General features: G+C 38.8%; 2 protein-coding genes across 2 annotated transcripts; both read right to left on the bottom strand.

The window, feature by feature from the left end:
• Positions 1-603: 603 nt before the first annotated feature.
• On the bottom strand, positions 604-1,080 carry LOC115994562. Its single transcript, XM_031118767.1, has one exon. It carries the CDS (start codon positions 1,078-1,080, stop codon positions 604-606), a length of 477 nt encoding a protein of 158 aa, XP_030974627.1.
• Positions 1,081-9,181: 8,101 nt separating this feature from the next.
• Positions 9,182-15,499, bottom strand: LOC115994627 (pyruvate kinase isozyme A, chloroplastic). Its single transcript, XM_031118836.1, has 6 exons — positions 14,697-15,499; positions 13,817-13,907; positions 13,480-13,673; positions 11,982-12,103; positions 10,907-11,385; positions 9,182-9,907 (listed from the first exon to the last, which is right to left on the bottom strand). The coding sequence occupies exons 1-6, from the start codon at positions 15,258-15,260 to the stop codon at positions 9,606-9,608; spliced, it is 1,752 nt and encodes a 583-aa protein (XP_030974696.1). The 5' UTR covers positions 15,261-15,499; the 3' UTR covers positions 9,182-9,605.
• Between the last annotated feature and the right edge of the window lie 1,518 nt (positions 15,500-17,017).

The following is a 17,017-nucleotide window of genomic DNA, read 5'->3' on the forward strand; positions in this document are numbered from 1 at the left end:
CAATCGGTCTATCCGCGGCATAGGGAAAGGATCCTTCGGGCAGGCCTTATTCAGGTCTGTGAAGTCCATGCAAACCCGCCATTTCCCACTCTTCTTCTTCACCATGACTGTGTTGGCCAGCCATTCGGGGTAGAATGCCTCCTTGATAGCCCCTACTTTCTTTAATTTTATAACCTCCTCTCTTACCGCTTCTGCATGCTCTTTCAACGGTCGCCAAGAAGGCTGCTTCTTAGGTGTTACGGCCGAGCTAACATTAAGGTGGTGGCAAATGAAATCTGGATCGACCTCCAGAGCCTCGTAGGTGTCCCATGCAAACACGTCCACATTTTGTCTGAGGAAGTCAGTCAGTGTTTCCTTCTTTTGGGGCGGTAGTTCTGAGCCGACCTGAAAAAATCTTTCCGGGTCGGGGCCAACAAGAACTTTCTCCAATTCCTCACAACTCGCTTCCTCGGTAGGTCCCTCACTACCCGAGGCCAGGGCCAGGGTCATTAATTGCTATAAGCCATTGTCGGTTGAGGTGGAGGGCTCAGTACTCAGTCGTTGCGAGATTGCTGACACCATGCATTGCCGTGCCATGGCTTGGTTCCCTATTACTTCTTTCACTCAACCTTCCAATGGATACTTCACCTTTTGGTGTAAGGTTGATGACACAGCCCCTAAGGCATGAAGCCACGGTCTTGCCACGATGGCATTGTAGGGGGAGTATGCGTCTACCACTATGAAGTCCACCTCCACCACGTCCGAGTCTGTTTGTATAGGCAGCCTAATCATGCCTTTCGGAGTGACGGTTTTTCCCTCGAAACTCACCAAAGGGGAGTCGTATGCTGTCAAGTCCTCCGATTTCAGCTTCAACCCCTTGTACAAATCGGGATACATCACTTCCACGGCGCTGCCCTGATCGACTAGCACCCTCTTCACGTCGTATCCCCCCATCCTGAGCGTGACGACTAGGGCATCGTCGTGGGGTTGGAGGGTTCCCAATTTGTCCTTATCTGAGAATCCTATTAGGGGCATGGCCATCCCTCTAGCCCTCTTGGACTCCCTATCGTCAGCTTCAGAGGGGAGCCTGCCCACCGACATTACTCTGAAAGGATGGGAGACGGTCCGTCCTGGTGCGGCGAGAATAACATTTATCATGCCAATGGGCGGTCTCAATGTGCTTTGCCTTGTCTCGATGTTTGACTGCTCCTGCCATCCGACAAGGTGATGCAGCAGATGTCGCAGCTTCCCCTCTCAGACCAGACGGTCTAAGTGGTTTTTCAGATTCCTTCAATCATCGGTGGTGTGGCCCGACTCCTAGTGATACACACAATACAGATTCTAGTTACGTTTCGCGGGATCGCCTGCCATCCTGCTTGGCCATTGAAAGAATGGTTCGTTCTTCACTTTCTCTAGGATCTTATATAATGGTTCTCGGAATACAGCATGGACTGATTGTGCCCCTGTGGATCCAGACTACTCCGAGTAATCCCTTATCGGCCGATTACTGTTGTTAAAGCGGTCCGACCTGAAGTCCCTCCTCTCCTGAGGGACAACCTTCGCTTTGCCCTTTCCCGTCTGTTGGTCTTCTTCGACCCTCTTGTACTTGTCGATTCTTTCCATGATTTAGCGCACACTCGTGACCGGTTTCCCTATCAAGGACTTCCTTAGACCATGCTCTGTCGGCAGGCCCCTCTTGAATGTACTAATGGCGACGTCATCGTAATTCCCCTCTATCTCATTATACATTTCCCAATATCTGTCTGAGTAGGCCTTCAGGGTCTCTCCTTCTCGCATGACAAGGACAGGAGGGAATCTAAAGGCCGAGGGACTCTGCTGCTAGTTACGAAGCGAGAACCAAAAGCCTACATCAGTTGCTTAAAAGAGTTTATGGAGTTTGACTTGAGGCCATCAAACCATCTCATCGCCATGGGTCCCAAGCTGGACGAAAACACTTTGCACATTAACGCTTCATCCCTGGAATGGACGGTCATCCTCTAGTTAAACTAGCTTACATGCTCTACTAGGTCCGTCCGACCATTATATATGGCAAAAGTGGGTTGATGGAACCGCCGAGGAAGCTCAGCCCCCTCTATCCTACGCGTGAAGGGCGACTAGGAGATGCGGTCCAGGGCCTTACTTATGGCGTCATTTGCTAGGCCCTGGTAAGATGGGCTTTTGTGGCCGCATTTGTGAGGTTGCTCTTCCTCGTAGGAAAAGGTTTCACTTGGAGGGGTTCTCGATCTTCGCTTGTACTCATTATCCTCTTCATCACTAATGTCTGAGCCGGGTGAAGGACGTTTTCGCTACGCTCGGCGTAACTTCCTCTTCAAATCGTCGATTTCTTGCTGTAGAGCCCTATGATCATTTCGCTTATGGGATGCGAGACATTTCCCTCTTGAGTGACTTCTACTCGTATGGGAGGTGTTTACACTACCCTCTCGTTGCTTATCTTGATCTCTCTCCCGTTCGAGGTTTAAGAAGTTGTCTTGCCATTGTGAGTCCGCATGTCCCGCTTGGTGCAGACTCGATCCTTCCATTTCTAACGGTTTCACTTGTCGAGGCACGAGTTCTTCCCACAGACGGCGCCAATTGTAGGGTTATGTTTTGGGGCCCAGACCCAACAGGTAGGTGGTTCTGGCCCAAGGAACCCTAGACAATGAATTTGTAGAGAGCGGGTTACAGAACTAGGCCCTAACAAAGTGAGTGTTAGTTAATTTTGGACCATACAACGATTGAACATAAGAAAATCTCCTTCATGTCCATTGGATATTCGGTCCGAGGAGACGTATGGGTGCACCTCTGTTCCTGATCAAAGGCTATGGTCTATCTCTCCTTCTTCTACTCTCAGTTCCTTTTTTTTCCGGTCCCTTCTTCATGGGGATTCCCTTCTCTTATATAGCCCCCTTGAAGTCATCAGAACCTTACACTTGTTGATCATCTGGACCTTCACTTGAGTGTCCATCCTATTGAACATCTCCCCTATCTTTCTGTGAGTTGTAGTTGCCAAGGTAACACTGTTCGCCAGTCCTATCCACATTAATGCAGTCAGAAAAGTAGTTGTCTTGCATTTAATATGGCAACTGTAGTCTCTCCCTTGACATCCTATACTCTCTTCCCTCTCCCGGGCTTGTGGGACTCATCCCTGCTACTAATACTCATTGTAGTGATTCTTTATTACTGGTAGGGTGCATGTTTGAGCCATACTTGGCACTTCCGAGGAAACATTTCTCCTCGGACCGCCTTTTAAACAAGTTTGGGCCCATAAGAATTGGGCCGGGAGCCCTTTTGGTGCCCACACTTTCTCCTCAGACGTGGTCAAATTCTATATGGGGCCCAAGCCCCCTTGTTTGATCTAGGGACTTTACCCCTACAAATATCAATGCACCTAGAGTGACTCACATAGCGAAAGTAGGTCACGTGACATATAATAGTTATCTTAAACTAGAAATTGCAAGCACAACATGTAATAACCAATTATTATTATTGTTGTTGTTGTTGTTGTAGGAACTGGATTTTGAAAGCCCAAGCTCACTTAGATTAATGGTACCTTACACTTCAACCCAAGCCCAAACAATATAATTGTTTTGATGTAGAGATGGGAAGGTAATCACCATACAATTGTACATTAAGTTTCAGGCTAATAATGCAAGTCACAGTTAAGGAAAAACAAGATTCAAATCAGTAAAAAAGCTATCCTCGGTCCTACTCGAGGATGTGTTCTTATATAAGTCTTTCTTAGGTTTTCCTGGTTTGTACACTGTTCTTCCTCCTTTTTTCTTGTTTTTTTTCCAAAAAGTCCCCTCATTTCAGGACTTCTTTCTTCTTATATATCCTACTTCTTTGCATCATGACCTTTCATGTGTACGTTCCAAAACTCTCCCTTTGATATTTGTCCCATCAAGGCTCTGCTAAAGGTGGTAGAAATGGTTGCTAGCTGTGAAAACACTGTTCAAATGTCACCTCTTCATTAATGCAACGGATAAGTTTGCTATAGAGCATTCAATGCGGGGTGATAGGTATACCCTTTCAAATAACTTTCTACAACTCCACTATTCCTCCCTCACCTCATGCCTATTTCCCATCCTCTACTCATGTAGACCACCTTCTCGGATCTAAGGCACTTTACAAATGGTTTGGTGAGGAATGCCATGCTCCTTGCCCTTCTTGGTCCTCGTACACCCCATAATTATTATCTGATTGGTGATCAAAATAATTTTTTTTTTGTATATAATTTATTGAAATTTTAATATTAAATTTTCATTTATAATAAATTATGTTAATAATTTCACTACACATATAATTCGGGACATGTTAAAAGAAGAAAAATATAAAAAATATAAAAAGAAATCTACTTGGCAGTTGACACAATTGAAAATATTAATTTTATTATATCGCTTCTCATTTGCACATGCATTTCCAAATCTATTGACTTTCAAACTAGATTTATTCAGTTAGCATGTTTGGACTGTGATCAACCGTGAAGAGCTTTGTTCGTTATGGTAGACGCTCTCTGATCAGAAAGATTTTCAATTTCAGACCCAGACATGGAATAATGATAATCAAAAAGGTATTATTACCCACTTGTTTGCTTCAATTAAAACAAAGTTGGTGTCTCAAATATTATATAGCAATTAAAATGACAGATCATGTCCTCCGATGAGGACAAAGGTATTTGATAGGGAAAGCTATGTATGAAATGATGGCTATTTGCTTTGCCAATCCAACACCAAAACCCACTCTTCTCTTTGGGACTATTGTGGTTTGGATTCTTGTTTTTAGGCTTCTGGCAAAGGCAGTAGCATTCTCTGTTCTTGTCTTTTCTCCCCTCCCCCATCCCCATGACGTTATTTGTTTCTTATTAAATGGTGTTTAATTAGATCACTGTACTAAATAATTGAATGACCAAGTGTTTTGTTTTGTAATGATTTTCTTTTTTCTTTTCTAATATATAGAATATAGATACATTAATTTTAAGCGAAGAAACAAGGATTCGAGAAAACAGTCATTAAGCTATAAAATTTTTAACAACTGTCTAACATATATGGGTTGACGGAGTCTTTATTAATGGACCAATGAGCCATCCATAGGGGTTAGAGAATGGGACCCATGATGATGATGCTAACTACTAGGATATCATCAAAATATATCAAATCCATCGCCGAATTTCTCACATCACACAATAACCCATATGAAGCAAACAAGAGATTAGGTGAATTAAAAACAAATTGATTCTCAAAAAAAAAAAAATTAATTAAAAAGGAGATTAGGTGACACACTGACAATCCAGTGGTCAATTTATGATATACTTCATAGAGAAATGACCTCAACCTAGCTCACCATGATTAGAACTATTAGTTTTTCCTTGACCTTTTAAAGCTATGGTTCACCATATAATATTTGAGTAGTTTGTTTATAAAATTTTATTTTGGATTCAATTGGATGGCTGTTGGGATATGATTTATACAATGGAAGATAATTTCTCTTTTTATATATCTTAGACTCAGGTAGAATACCCTACCCCAAAAGATTTTACTGGGTAATATTCAGGTGTCTTCACTAAACTTGATGACACATTAATGGATTATGTTAGATTGCTAGCTATTTATTAACTTCCATTGTTTGGGTACCATCTTGGGATTTGGTTTGGATCTAGCGTAATTATTGCATGTGGTAATCCATGATTGTGCCATCTACTTGATTTTTGCTAGTGTAGCAGGTATAGGGTTTTTAAGTTTCATGTCATCTTCAGAAACTTTTCAAGTTGAATCAGGCAGCAATTGGGGTTGGGGGTGGGGGTGGGGGGGTGGTGGTATCATCACAAAGTCACAACGGGTCCCATGAAATTATTGGATTGCATGCATTGCAATGCAGGTGAGGTCATGGTTTGAGCCCTCCCAGTGCACACCAGTAAGCTGATGGCTAGGAGCTAGGAGTCAGGGCCGGCCCTAGGCTTTGGCCAATTACGCCATTGCCTGGGCCCCATACAAGAGAAGGCTCAAATTTGGGGGCAAATTTTTTTATTTTTTATTTATTTATAAATATTTTTAGGAGATATTAAAACATTTTAGTTTATATTTTTTTTCACTATTAAGAAGGCTCAAAGAATTAAGTAATACTAAAAATAGAGATAAGACAAATTTAAATAAATCGGTCTTACAAATAGACGTGTTACTAATCACAAGTAATTCAAATAGGAAAATATATGTTAAAAATACTATAAATTTTACTACATAACTTTTATTTATTTAATTATTTTTATACAAAATAAAAATTATACTCTAATTTAATCTAAGTGTATATGTATGCAAAACTCTCTTCTAGAGACTTAAATCTCGACCATTGCCCCCCACACCCCATAAGAACTTATACTTGTGGAGTAATCACTGCACCAATGGTGCGTGGTGGTCTCTATAACTTTTATAATTTGATGTGACAATAAATATGATAGGTAGATTTTAACAAACTATTGAATGCATTTTTGAATGAATATTTGTGATTGATAATATATCTTTGTAATTCTCATGTTGTAAATTTTATAATATTTCTAATATCTTTGTAAGCCTCATGTCATTAATCACATTCATTACAACACCTATTTATAGTAAAAATTGTTATGACTTTAGCATTTTCTCAAAAAAAAAATCATATTAAAGAGTAAAAAGAATGGATTTAAAAAAATTATTATATAAAATGCTAGTTAAATATTATTTAAGTGATAACATAAAGGTCCCATTTGAAAACTTCGCCTTAGGCCTCCGAAACGCTTAGGCCAGCCCTGCTAGGAGTGTGTGGTTACGACTTACGAGTCATCGCCTCTTTCTAGCCAATATATATCGGCTAGGAGTGTGTGGTTACGACTTACGAGTCATCGCCTCTTTCTAGCCAATATATATCCATATGTGGACCATTTTCCATTAATAAAAATCTATGCCCTTTTTTAATTATTTATTTGTATTTTTCAGAAATATTACCACTGTCAAGAGGCCAGGTGTTACTTTTATGTGTCTATAATTCTATATATTATCATTTAATTTAAAATTATAGTTTTGTTATTTCGATAAATAAATAAGAGTGAAGAAAAATTGTTAAGTTACTTTTTGAAATAAATGTTATCTAGTTATAGTAGATAAAAATATAGAATAGATTTCTTTGAATTTAAACGTTAATGTTTATTTCGTACAACCATTTGTTTATATAATTTGATGTTGTTTATCTATATATATAATTTCAAAAAATATAATTATTAAAGTTTAGAGTTTGGACTCCCTTAATTTATTTTATCAAACTTGGAGGTCTTTTAGACTCCTATTCCCCTTTAAACAATCAATAAAAAAAGTTCTATACATAACATTGGGCTTTTGCACATAAAATTACTGTGCACTCAAAGATGTCAAATAATTATTCGTCCCTCTTATTTGGAAGTTTAGAGAGAGAATACAAGAGGGAATAAGAGGATAGGAGTGGAGAGTAGAGTGAATATCTCTCCCTCTTATTTGGATACTTTAAAAATTAAGAAGAATGAGAAAGTAGATATCCCCCCCCCCCACCCCATATTTAGTTATAGGGAGGTAAGAAAAGTAAATCATATCATATCTCATATATCATATATATTATATTAAAGTTGAAGCACAATTAGAATCCAAATTAGTTTCTAATTATTGTCAAATTTTTTGCCATGTATCTGAATTTTTTTTTTTTTTACTTTTGAAATCAAGAGACTCAGTCATAGTTCTTAGCAAGAAAGTCGAAATAACTACCTCATTCACCTAAGTAAAACCATCTCATCCTAATTATTGTTGAATGTTTTTGTTATAACCTAGTGAAAATGAATACAGAAAGAGAAAAATATACCACTCTAAACTAAAGATATTAAGGGAAAATAAAAAATAAAAAAATCTATAATTATAATTCATGAAACTGGGACTTCTTCCCTTTCAAAATTTAAAGTCCCCCAAATCAAGAATCCCTTCTAAACCCTCTCAAATCCTTACCTATCTTCTTAAAAACAAATATCTAGACAGGGAAAAATTAATCCTATCTCATTCCCCACTATTCTCCTCTCCTCGCTCTTCATCCAAACAAATTGTTAAACATTTTTTTTCTCCCTCTATATGTACTTTCGATACAAATAAAAGAATAAAGGTGTAGGTACTCAAGAATTTTTGCCTTTGGCTTTGGCTTTTTTGGCTTGATTGCCTTGCCTTGGCTTGGCTTGAATTCTTTTGTCCCACATTGGAAAGATAGCTTTCCTCCTTCTACCTTATAAGGGATGAACCAATGAATTCAACCCATAGGATTTCTCTTATGGGGGAATTAGAATGAGCATAATCATATTTGAGAATTACACCTTGTTTTGACTAGTAATGTTATTGGTATTTTTATCTATATTATAGAAAATTATATATAACTTTGGCATACAACAAACTGACCAACAAAAAATAAAAATTTTTAATTTTATAAATGAGGCCAATCAAATGAGTTGGATAGGATAAAAAATAGGCATGGATAAAAAAAAGAAATCAGATTAAAATGAGTTAATATTCTTAGTATCTATACTCCGTATAAATCAAAGATGACTCTAAATCAAAGAGCTCTTTAAATCTCAGCTGATAAACAGAAATGCCCACGATGGGCCCAAAGTACTTTGCATAGCATCCGAGCTTGCAAGAATCAAGATGGAAAGATAAATGAAATCCCGAAATTAATGGTTTGAAAAGTGAATGGACCCATTCAGATCCAGAATCAAGTTCTTGACAGAGGCCCAACACGTTTGACAGCGAAAACTTGCGACGTCACCGGAATGATAATTCTGAATCTACAGCGAGTAGTGTAGTTCTCGCAACTCACCATATAGCATGTTTTGACAGACAGCAGCAGTTACCTACTGAGATGGAGGCTAAGCATTACCAACTAAAATTTTTAACTACTTTATTCTTGAAATATTTGCATTCTACAGGGTAGTTTCACGCCTAACCTAACCTAACCTAACCCAACCCAACCTAAGGTGGATCCAATTCTATCTTATAGAAAACCACACCTTAGTGGCTCAGTACGTCATCCCCCATAAGAGAAATCCTAGTCTAAAGATAATAATCCAACCAATGAGCTACATTTCAGTTATATTTCAACAGGCACCTCCTCCCCCTTAAAACTTTTATGGCTTGTTTGGATTGAGGGGCAAAAAAAAAGTAGAGGAAAGTAGTCTGGAAATTATGCTTGATTCATATTTCAAATTTTTTTTAGAGTAGCTGAAAAGGAATACAATAATACAACCACTACATTGTTTCACAAACCAGAAAGGAAAAATTGAAAGGTGCAGGAGATCTACCTCGGGCATACAGCAATGCATTTTGTGATAAATAGCCTATGCAAAATTACTCATGGGGTACAAATAGAAGAGCTCAAGTGGAATATAACTCACAGCCCTAATCAAATTCTAATGCAGCCACTGGAAAAAGCAATGTTGGAGTAAGTCAAGGAAGGAGAGCACTGGATTCATGATTACACTCTTTTTCTTTCTAGCACTAAGCAACTTGTGGACCCAATAGTGAAGGATATAGAAGTTTAGACGGATACTATGATTTAGAAGGAACAGTGCTTGCAATCCAAACAAATTCCAGTTTTCACGGAACATTCATAACTTGGATAGACTGTAACATGTCTGAGACAGCAATGACAAGGTCGCCTGATTTGATTAAGTTCCTGGCCTTGAGCAATGAAAATGTTTTGTTAAGGTTGCTTTCCATATCATCAGAGAAGCTTAAACGGAAAGGTATCAGGCCCCACTGTAAATTCAGACGCCTCCGCACAGATGTTGTGGTAGTAAACGCAAAGATTGGGCAGTCAGGTCGGCAACGTGAGAGGAGAGATGCCATGTGGCCTGTCTTTGTATAGACAAAAAGTGCATCCACCTCCAAATTATTAGCTGCAAAATCAAAAACCATGTAAGTCCACTGAATTTTTTTATAAGTATACAAATTCATTAAGAGGGCAAATCGGTGCAACCCATTACACAGGAACCATACAAGAGATGCACCAAAAATCAACAAAGAAATCAAGAAATTCTAACAAGTTTGAAAAATAAAAACAGCCAGCGGCGGCTTTCCAATTATAAAGGGCCTTCAATAGTAGTGGCTTCAACTCTGAAGTTGTTTTCTAACTTTTCTCATAATCTTCAATAGGAATGACATATGCTTGCATTATGGTGCCCACCAAAACTTCCTTTTCAACAAGTGGATAAATCTACCGAGTCATCTGGGCATGACCACTGCACCCCCAACAAACATAAGATCATATCCCAAAGTTCCTTGGCTACATCAAATGAAGGGAGCAAGTGATCCGTGGTTTCCCTGCTCTTTTTGCACATGTAGCAACAATCCACTACTGTGATGTGCCCCTACCTCAAATTATCCATCATTAGGATTTTGCCTAACACTGTAGTCCGTGCAAAGAATGCCTCTTTCAAAGGTTGACTCAGGACCTAGCTGATAGGCCCCAGATAGGCAGGGCAGGATCAGTACTACAAAGAGTATATTGGATAACAATAAAGAATCTTTAATTGTTCATTATCATCTCCAACCAAAGCAAAAAGTGTCATCATTCATCAACAAAGGTCACAAACTACAGGAAAAAATAAGGGGACACTTAGATTTTTCTGAAAATTAAATCAGCTAGTTCTGTTTTAGACAAAATTAAAGCACATAATCTACAGCTGTAACTTAAGGCCAGATCGTTACTTGGAAAAATAAATTAGAAATGGGACTGTTTAAAAAGAAGAAACAATAACAACTACTACACTACATAAAATACAGTCAAAACACAACAATTATTGTAAATTACATGCAAACACACGGACTATGCATGGACCACTTATAAGCTAAATTAATTTACCATATCCATAAACAGAAATATAAAGAGTGCTTACCCATCTTGGCAGCAGAACTACAAATCTCTTCTGAAATTTTGTCTGAAAATGAAGATCCAATGTCAGGGAGTTCCATAGCTTCATGGCGTTTCTCCTCTCTCCACCACCTCTCTATTCTCAGACTGACACTTCTCAGAACCGCCAATGCCTTCTCCGGGAACTGGCCCATGGCAGACTCACCAGAGAGCATCAAAGCATCTGCACGCTGCCTAACTGCTTCAGAAACATCAGCCACTTCAGCTCTGGTAGGTGTAGGGTATTCAATCATGGATTCCAGTAACTGAGAGGCAACAATGACTGGCTTATTGAGCTGCCTGCACACTTGAACAATCCTTTGTTGGGCCGAGGGGACCTGTTCCAGTGGTATCTGAGCACCTAGATCTCCTCTTGCTACCATAGCTCCATCTGAGGCTTGAACGATCTCTTCCAAATTTTTCAATGAGTCAATACTCTCTATCTTTGCAATGACAGCAATGTCACTGCATTATCACATAGAAAATTAGCTACTCAGCCTAAAATTTTTTTTGATAAGTAATAAGATATATTGATAAAAAAGGAACACCCTAGTGCACCGAGAGTGAACAAAGGGAACGGAAATCAAATACAAAAATTGCAAGAGTCTAGGAAACCAATAAAAGAAGGGAAAGATTTATTTTGCAAAGCAAACAACCAATCCCTTAAAGTTCTAAAAAAGAGAAGCTTGAGGTCCGGAATAGATCTCTCAGTATCTTCAAAACATCTACTCAGCCTAAAAATTGATAATATCTCAATTGTTGCGGAACTAAAGATATTGATAGAATAGAAAATATGAAACAAAAAGGACGACGTTAATCTAATTAACTTGGGACCAAGTTGTAACTTGCAATATTACTCATTATAATGAACTTAAGAGTGTATACATATGCCATATTTTACTACTATGAGAGAGCCAACAATGAGTAGTGCATCTTAAGTCAAAATTGGGGTGAAAAAGAGAGTAAAAGAGAAAAAGGAAGGGTGGAGGGATTCGGACAGTTTTCTTGATGGCATCAAAACAGTTGGGTGGAAAATACTACATGTAAATAAATGAGCTTACCCATCACGAGACCGTGCAGCAATGTAGCTTTTAAGATGTTTAATCACTTCTGCAGACTTGACAAATGATATAGCAATAAAATCAACACCCTCTGCAATCCCAAAATCAATATCCAACCAATCCTGAATATACAAAAAGCTTCAGTATAAGACCAAACCACACAAATTTTGTAGTAATGCAGATCAATTTTACAAGAAAACAAAAATGTGAAAGAGTATTCGCACAGATGAGCATGTGTGTGTCACATACAAAAAAACATGTGCCTCCTAATTGAACATGTTTTCTGTTTTCTATTTCTAAAATGGATAATAATAGCGATTGATAGATGTTTTTCCAGTTTACAGTATAATATAAACAGAACAAAAATATGTATCCCCAGTTTTGTCAAATACAAAACATAAGTGGTGCCAAACAACCCATGATGTATCTTTCCATGTATATGAGTGTGCATTTTCAAATCGAAATCATTTATTCAGCTTTCTCAAAAAAACACCAAGCCTTGAATCTCATCAAGATTGCTTCACGCATTTTAAAGTCAAAACAAGCTCCAAGGGCATATAGTGACAACTTCAACAACCTGATGCCTACAGATGTGACAGAGAAGAACTCAGATCACTCTGCATTTATCCAAAAAGCTCAGAGTAATTCCTCCAATTGCATGTGTTCAAGAAAGAACAGTTACTAAAATGACCAAAGCTTTATTCACGTTTAGACCTGTTTAAATAGTAAATACAGGAAAGGGGGCTGGTGGGGCTTTGAACCCCAGTGCCCAGGCACCACAAGAGATGCTGGAATGACTGGAGTATCTCTTGAAACCCTGATGTTTAGAGTTTAGACAGTTCACTAAATAGGAAGTTTTCCAATGATGGTTTAATGCAAATTAAGAAATGACTACAACTAATCTAAATATTTTTCTTGCACCTAGAAAACAATTCTCTGTAGGTTTTATGAAATGCATGTATCGTAGGTAAAGAATCAAAATGCCTACAGATACCAATGTTAGGGTTACAGCTGAGAAAGGAAAATTTAGTAAGTGTGGCAGTATAATATGTTAGCTGAAAAAGCTGTTTTTGTTAAGTAAAGATGGTGTGTTAGGTACTAACTCACTTAACTTGACAAATACTCAAATAAAAACCATGATAACAATTAATCCCACTTTATGCATTTCCTTGTCCCGTTTAGTACTATACAATGCTCAAAGCAATGGTGTAAAATCCAAACAATCCCAAATTTTAGGAAGTAAAATCCAAAAACCCTTAAAATATAGGGGGTAAAATAAAAATTTTGAAACATCAATGTGTAAAATCCAAACACCCCCAAACTTTAAGGGGTAAAATCCAAATTCTTAAACTTCAAGATGTAAAATCCAAACACCCCCAAACGTTAGGGGTATAATTTGCAATTTACCCTAAGATTTATATATAATATTACATTTAACTTTAGAGTTTGTGGGGAAAGAGAGAGAAAAAAAGAGAGAAGTGGGGGAGGGAGGACCAACCTTAGAAGAAATTGTGGGAAGCATGGCATTACGTTCTCGCACCAGACTCCCATCTCTCCAGAAAGTTAAATTAGCCCGAGGCAGCAACAGTCCAGGATCAGTACATCGGCACTTGACATCTGGACCAATTTTCTCTATCACCTCAAACCTCACCATTCCACCATCCACCAGGAGGTCATCCCCCACTTTCACATCTGTATCATATTAGACCACAGTTGGAAAGGGACTGATTTATTAACATGCGCGTCGATGCAATAACAAACTCATTAGAGAAGAATCATTTCTCATAAATCAAAAGGCATTCTTTTGAATCAAAAGATATTTTTCTGATAATAACCTTCAGCAAAACCATCATAGTTCACATTGATGGTGCGTTCTGGGAGAGTTGAATCGAAAGCTCTGACGCTAAAAGTCCAAATCTCACCATCCTGCCAATATTGAGTGACCAATCACAATGAGCTCCAATGTGACCAATAGAATGATGTACATATTGCACCATAGAAATCACGTAATTATTTGATCTCATTCAAAAATATTGGACAGAGACATTAGGAACACTGGTTAAGAGAGAAGTTTTATGAAAAGGTTAATGCCATCAATATAATTGGATGTTTATCATTATGTTACAATGAGAAGCAGTTTGATTGCTTCACAAGTATTAATGCAAATCTACATCCTAAGAAAGATAAATACAAGCATTTTATATGTTCACCTCAGACACATTGAATTGGCACAACAAGTAAACAAGTGCTGAAATTAGCTCACTTATCAAACAAAAAGGGTGCTGAAATTAGCTTTATTTAAGCTCACATCATAAAATTTATGACATTCTGAATTTGAATATAACGAAAGTAATAAAAATCTTGGCTGGAATATTTGCTTTCGACTGTAAAAGTTGAAGGCCCAAGCTCAACTTTTGTCTTTGAAATGTAAATATTTTGTAATTTGTTCATTGAAATATTTAAGAAGTCAAAATACATGGTTGGTCCCCAAAAGTTTAGCCCATGAGCAATTTGGCGGAGGAAGTTTAAAGTGATCACTTTTAGTCTCTAAAAAAGTTAAAGTGTTTGGTTTTGAGTTTGACTACGTAATCTAAGGGAGTCAAAGAGATCACTTTATAGTTCATGGACTGAGTAATACAATTAATTATGAGCAAAAAGAAAAGACAAAAAAATGAGAAGAAAATAAATTAAGGTGAATAAAAGAGAGAGTAAGACCTCAGCTTTGGCGGAAGAAGAGCCGCCGAGATCACCCATGTGGATTTCACTGCCCTCAGTGTCCATCATGATGGCAACGGCGTAGCCTTTCTCTTCGTTGAGCCTGCGAACGAGCTGGATGACTTGGCGGTGCCAATCACGGGTACCGTGGCACATGTTGATGCGGGCGACGTTCATTCCGCCAACGGCCAAGGACTCCAACTGGTCGAATCCACAGGTGGAGGGTCCGATGGTGCACACCAGCTTGGTCCTTCGGGTGCTCCTGAACCCGTTCTCTTTCAGCTCCGTCTCAGTGACGGCGTCCACTTCTATGGAACCCGCCGCCACCGGGTACTCCTCCTCACGAGATATTACGGCGCCTTTGCCGTTATCGGAGACAAGGAGTGGGGAAGATGAGTCGAGATCTGAGGAGGAGGAGGAGGAGGCTCTGATTGAGATGAGAGGGAAGCGGCGATTGTAGGTGGTGGAGGGTTTAGGGAGGTAAGAATAGCATTGTTTGGTGTTGGAGGGGAAAGTGAGGTTGGGTGTGGATGCATGGTTGAAGAGGTGGAGCGACTGCGACATGGCGTTTCGTGTTTTAATCCGGAAATGTGAGACAAACACAGAAATCAAAGAGAGAGAGACAGAGAGTTTGGAATTGGAAGGGAACGAAGGCAGAGTCGTGTGTGTGTGTCAGTGTCTCTGGGTAGCTAATTTAAAAGAGAGAGAGAAAAGGAGAGGCGGAGATTGCGAAGTGTTGGAACTTCGAATATGTCGCCCAGTTATGAGGAGGATTGAGGAGCAAACAGGAGTCCTATGGCTATGACTATGAGCTTGCCTGCCTCTCCCTAGTAAAGTGAACTTGATGACGTGTTTCGTGTTCATTGGCTTTGAGTTTCATCTGTGCTCAAAGAGTGTGGATCTACGGCTTCAGATTAAAATGATTGGTTCAATACCCTTACAGCATCATCAACGGATAGGACAAATGCCAAATTTAAGCTTATTTTACTATTCAATCCAAAATGCCCATCCCATTAGATGTTGTAAAATGTAACTATTGTAAAAAAAAAAAAAATACAATTGTGCTACCGTGCAATTCTAAATGTAGAATCACACTGTAGCTCAATGGTAAACGATATATTAATATTTTATGCATAAATATCAGTCCTTTCTTTCTCCACGGTCTCTCATCTCTCTCTCTCCATCGCAAAAGCTCTTTCATCACACACCAAGCCTCTCGCTTCTCTGTCATCCCCTCTCTCTCGTCATCGTTGCCAATTCACCCTCACCCATCTCCGAAGCTCTTTCACACCAATCCTCTCTCTTCTCTCTCATCAATTCACCCTCACCCATCTCCGAATTCACTCTCACCCATCGCTGAAGGTCTTTCAGACCAAGCCTCTCTCCTCTCTCATCCCCTCTCTCTATCACTCTCTCTTCTCTTTAAACCGAGATTCTTAAGGGTTTTTGGGTTTGGGTTAAGATCAAAATCAAAATCGAAATTAGCTTGTGTTTGTGTTTATGTTTCTTTTCTCTCTCTCTCTCTTTCTCTCTCTGCAAGCTTGGTGCTGAATCAAAATCAGGGTTTGGGTTAAGATCAAAATCAAAATCAAAATTAGCTTGTGTTTGTGTTTATGTTTCTTTTCTCTCTCTCTCTCTCTCTCTGTGCAAGCTTGGTGCTGAATCAAAATCAAGATCAAAGCGATATACTAGATGGGTTTTGATCAATGTATTCAAGTTTTTGTGTTTGTATTTCTCTTCTCTCTCTGCAAGAAAAAGGGGGACTCAGCTTGTGTTTGTGTTTGGGTTTTGATCAAAGAATTGTTGTTGATGTTTGCAGATGTCGGATTCAGCTTCATCACAAGGAGTTTTCATTCTCTGTCACGGGATTAGCATCTTCAAAAAGTTTGCTCAGATTCAACTTCAATTACCAGTAAGTTTCACTCTTTATCTAACTTTTTTTTTTTAGTTTTTTCCAAGTAGATTTTGTTAGGAGGGAAATGGATGTTAGAGGGTGTCGTCTTGCTTGTCTTGTTCGGTTCATGTTTCTGGTGTTGGTTACTCATGTGGCGATTTGGGAAGAAAATTCACATTCCATAGTTTCATGTAGGGCTTCCTTTGTATTGTGAACTTTACTAGTTGAATTTACTGGAGAGTTGTAGGTTTGGGTGCTTGCTGATATTTGTGACTTTCTGATGAATCATGTGTTAAGGTGATGTTTGTTTGATCTTAAGATTTGTACGCGTTACTTGGTACCTTGTTTGAGTTTTGGTTGTTTAACACAATGTGGGTAACATAAGATAAACAAATGTGGAAAGATTGATGTTTTTGTTGGATGTGGT

This window comes from Quercus lobata, chromosome 6 (assembly GCF_001633185.2).
Source record: "Quercus lobata isolate SW786 chromosome 6, ValleyOak3.0 Primary Assembly, whole genome shotgun sequence".
NCBI lineage: Eukaryota > Viridiplantae > Streptophyta > Magnoliopsida > Fagales > Fagaceae > Quercus > Quercus lobata.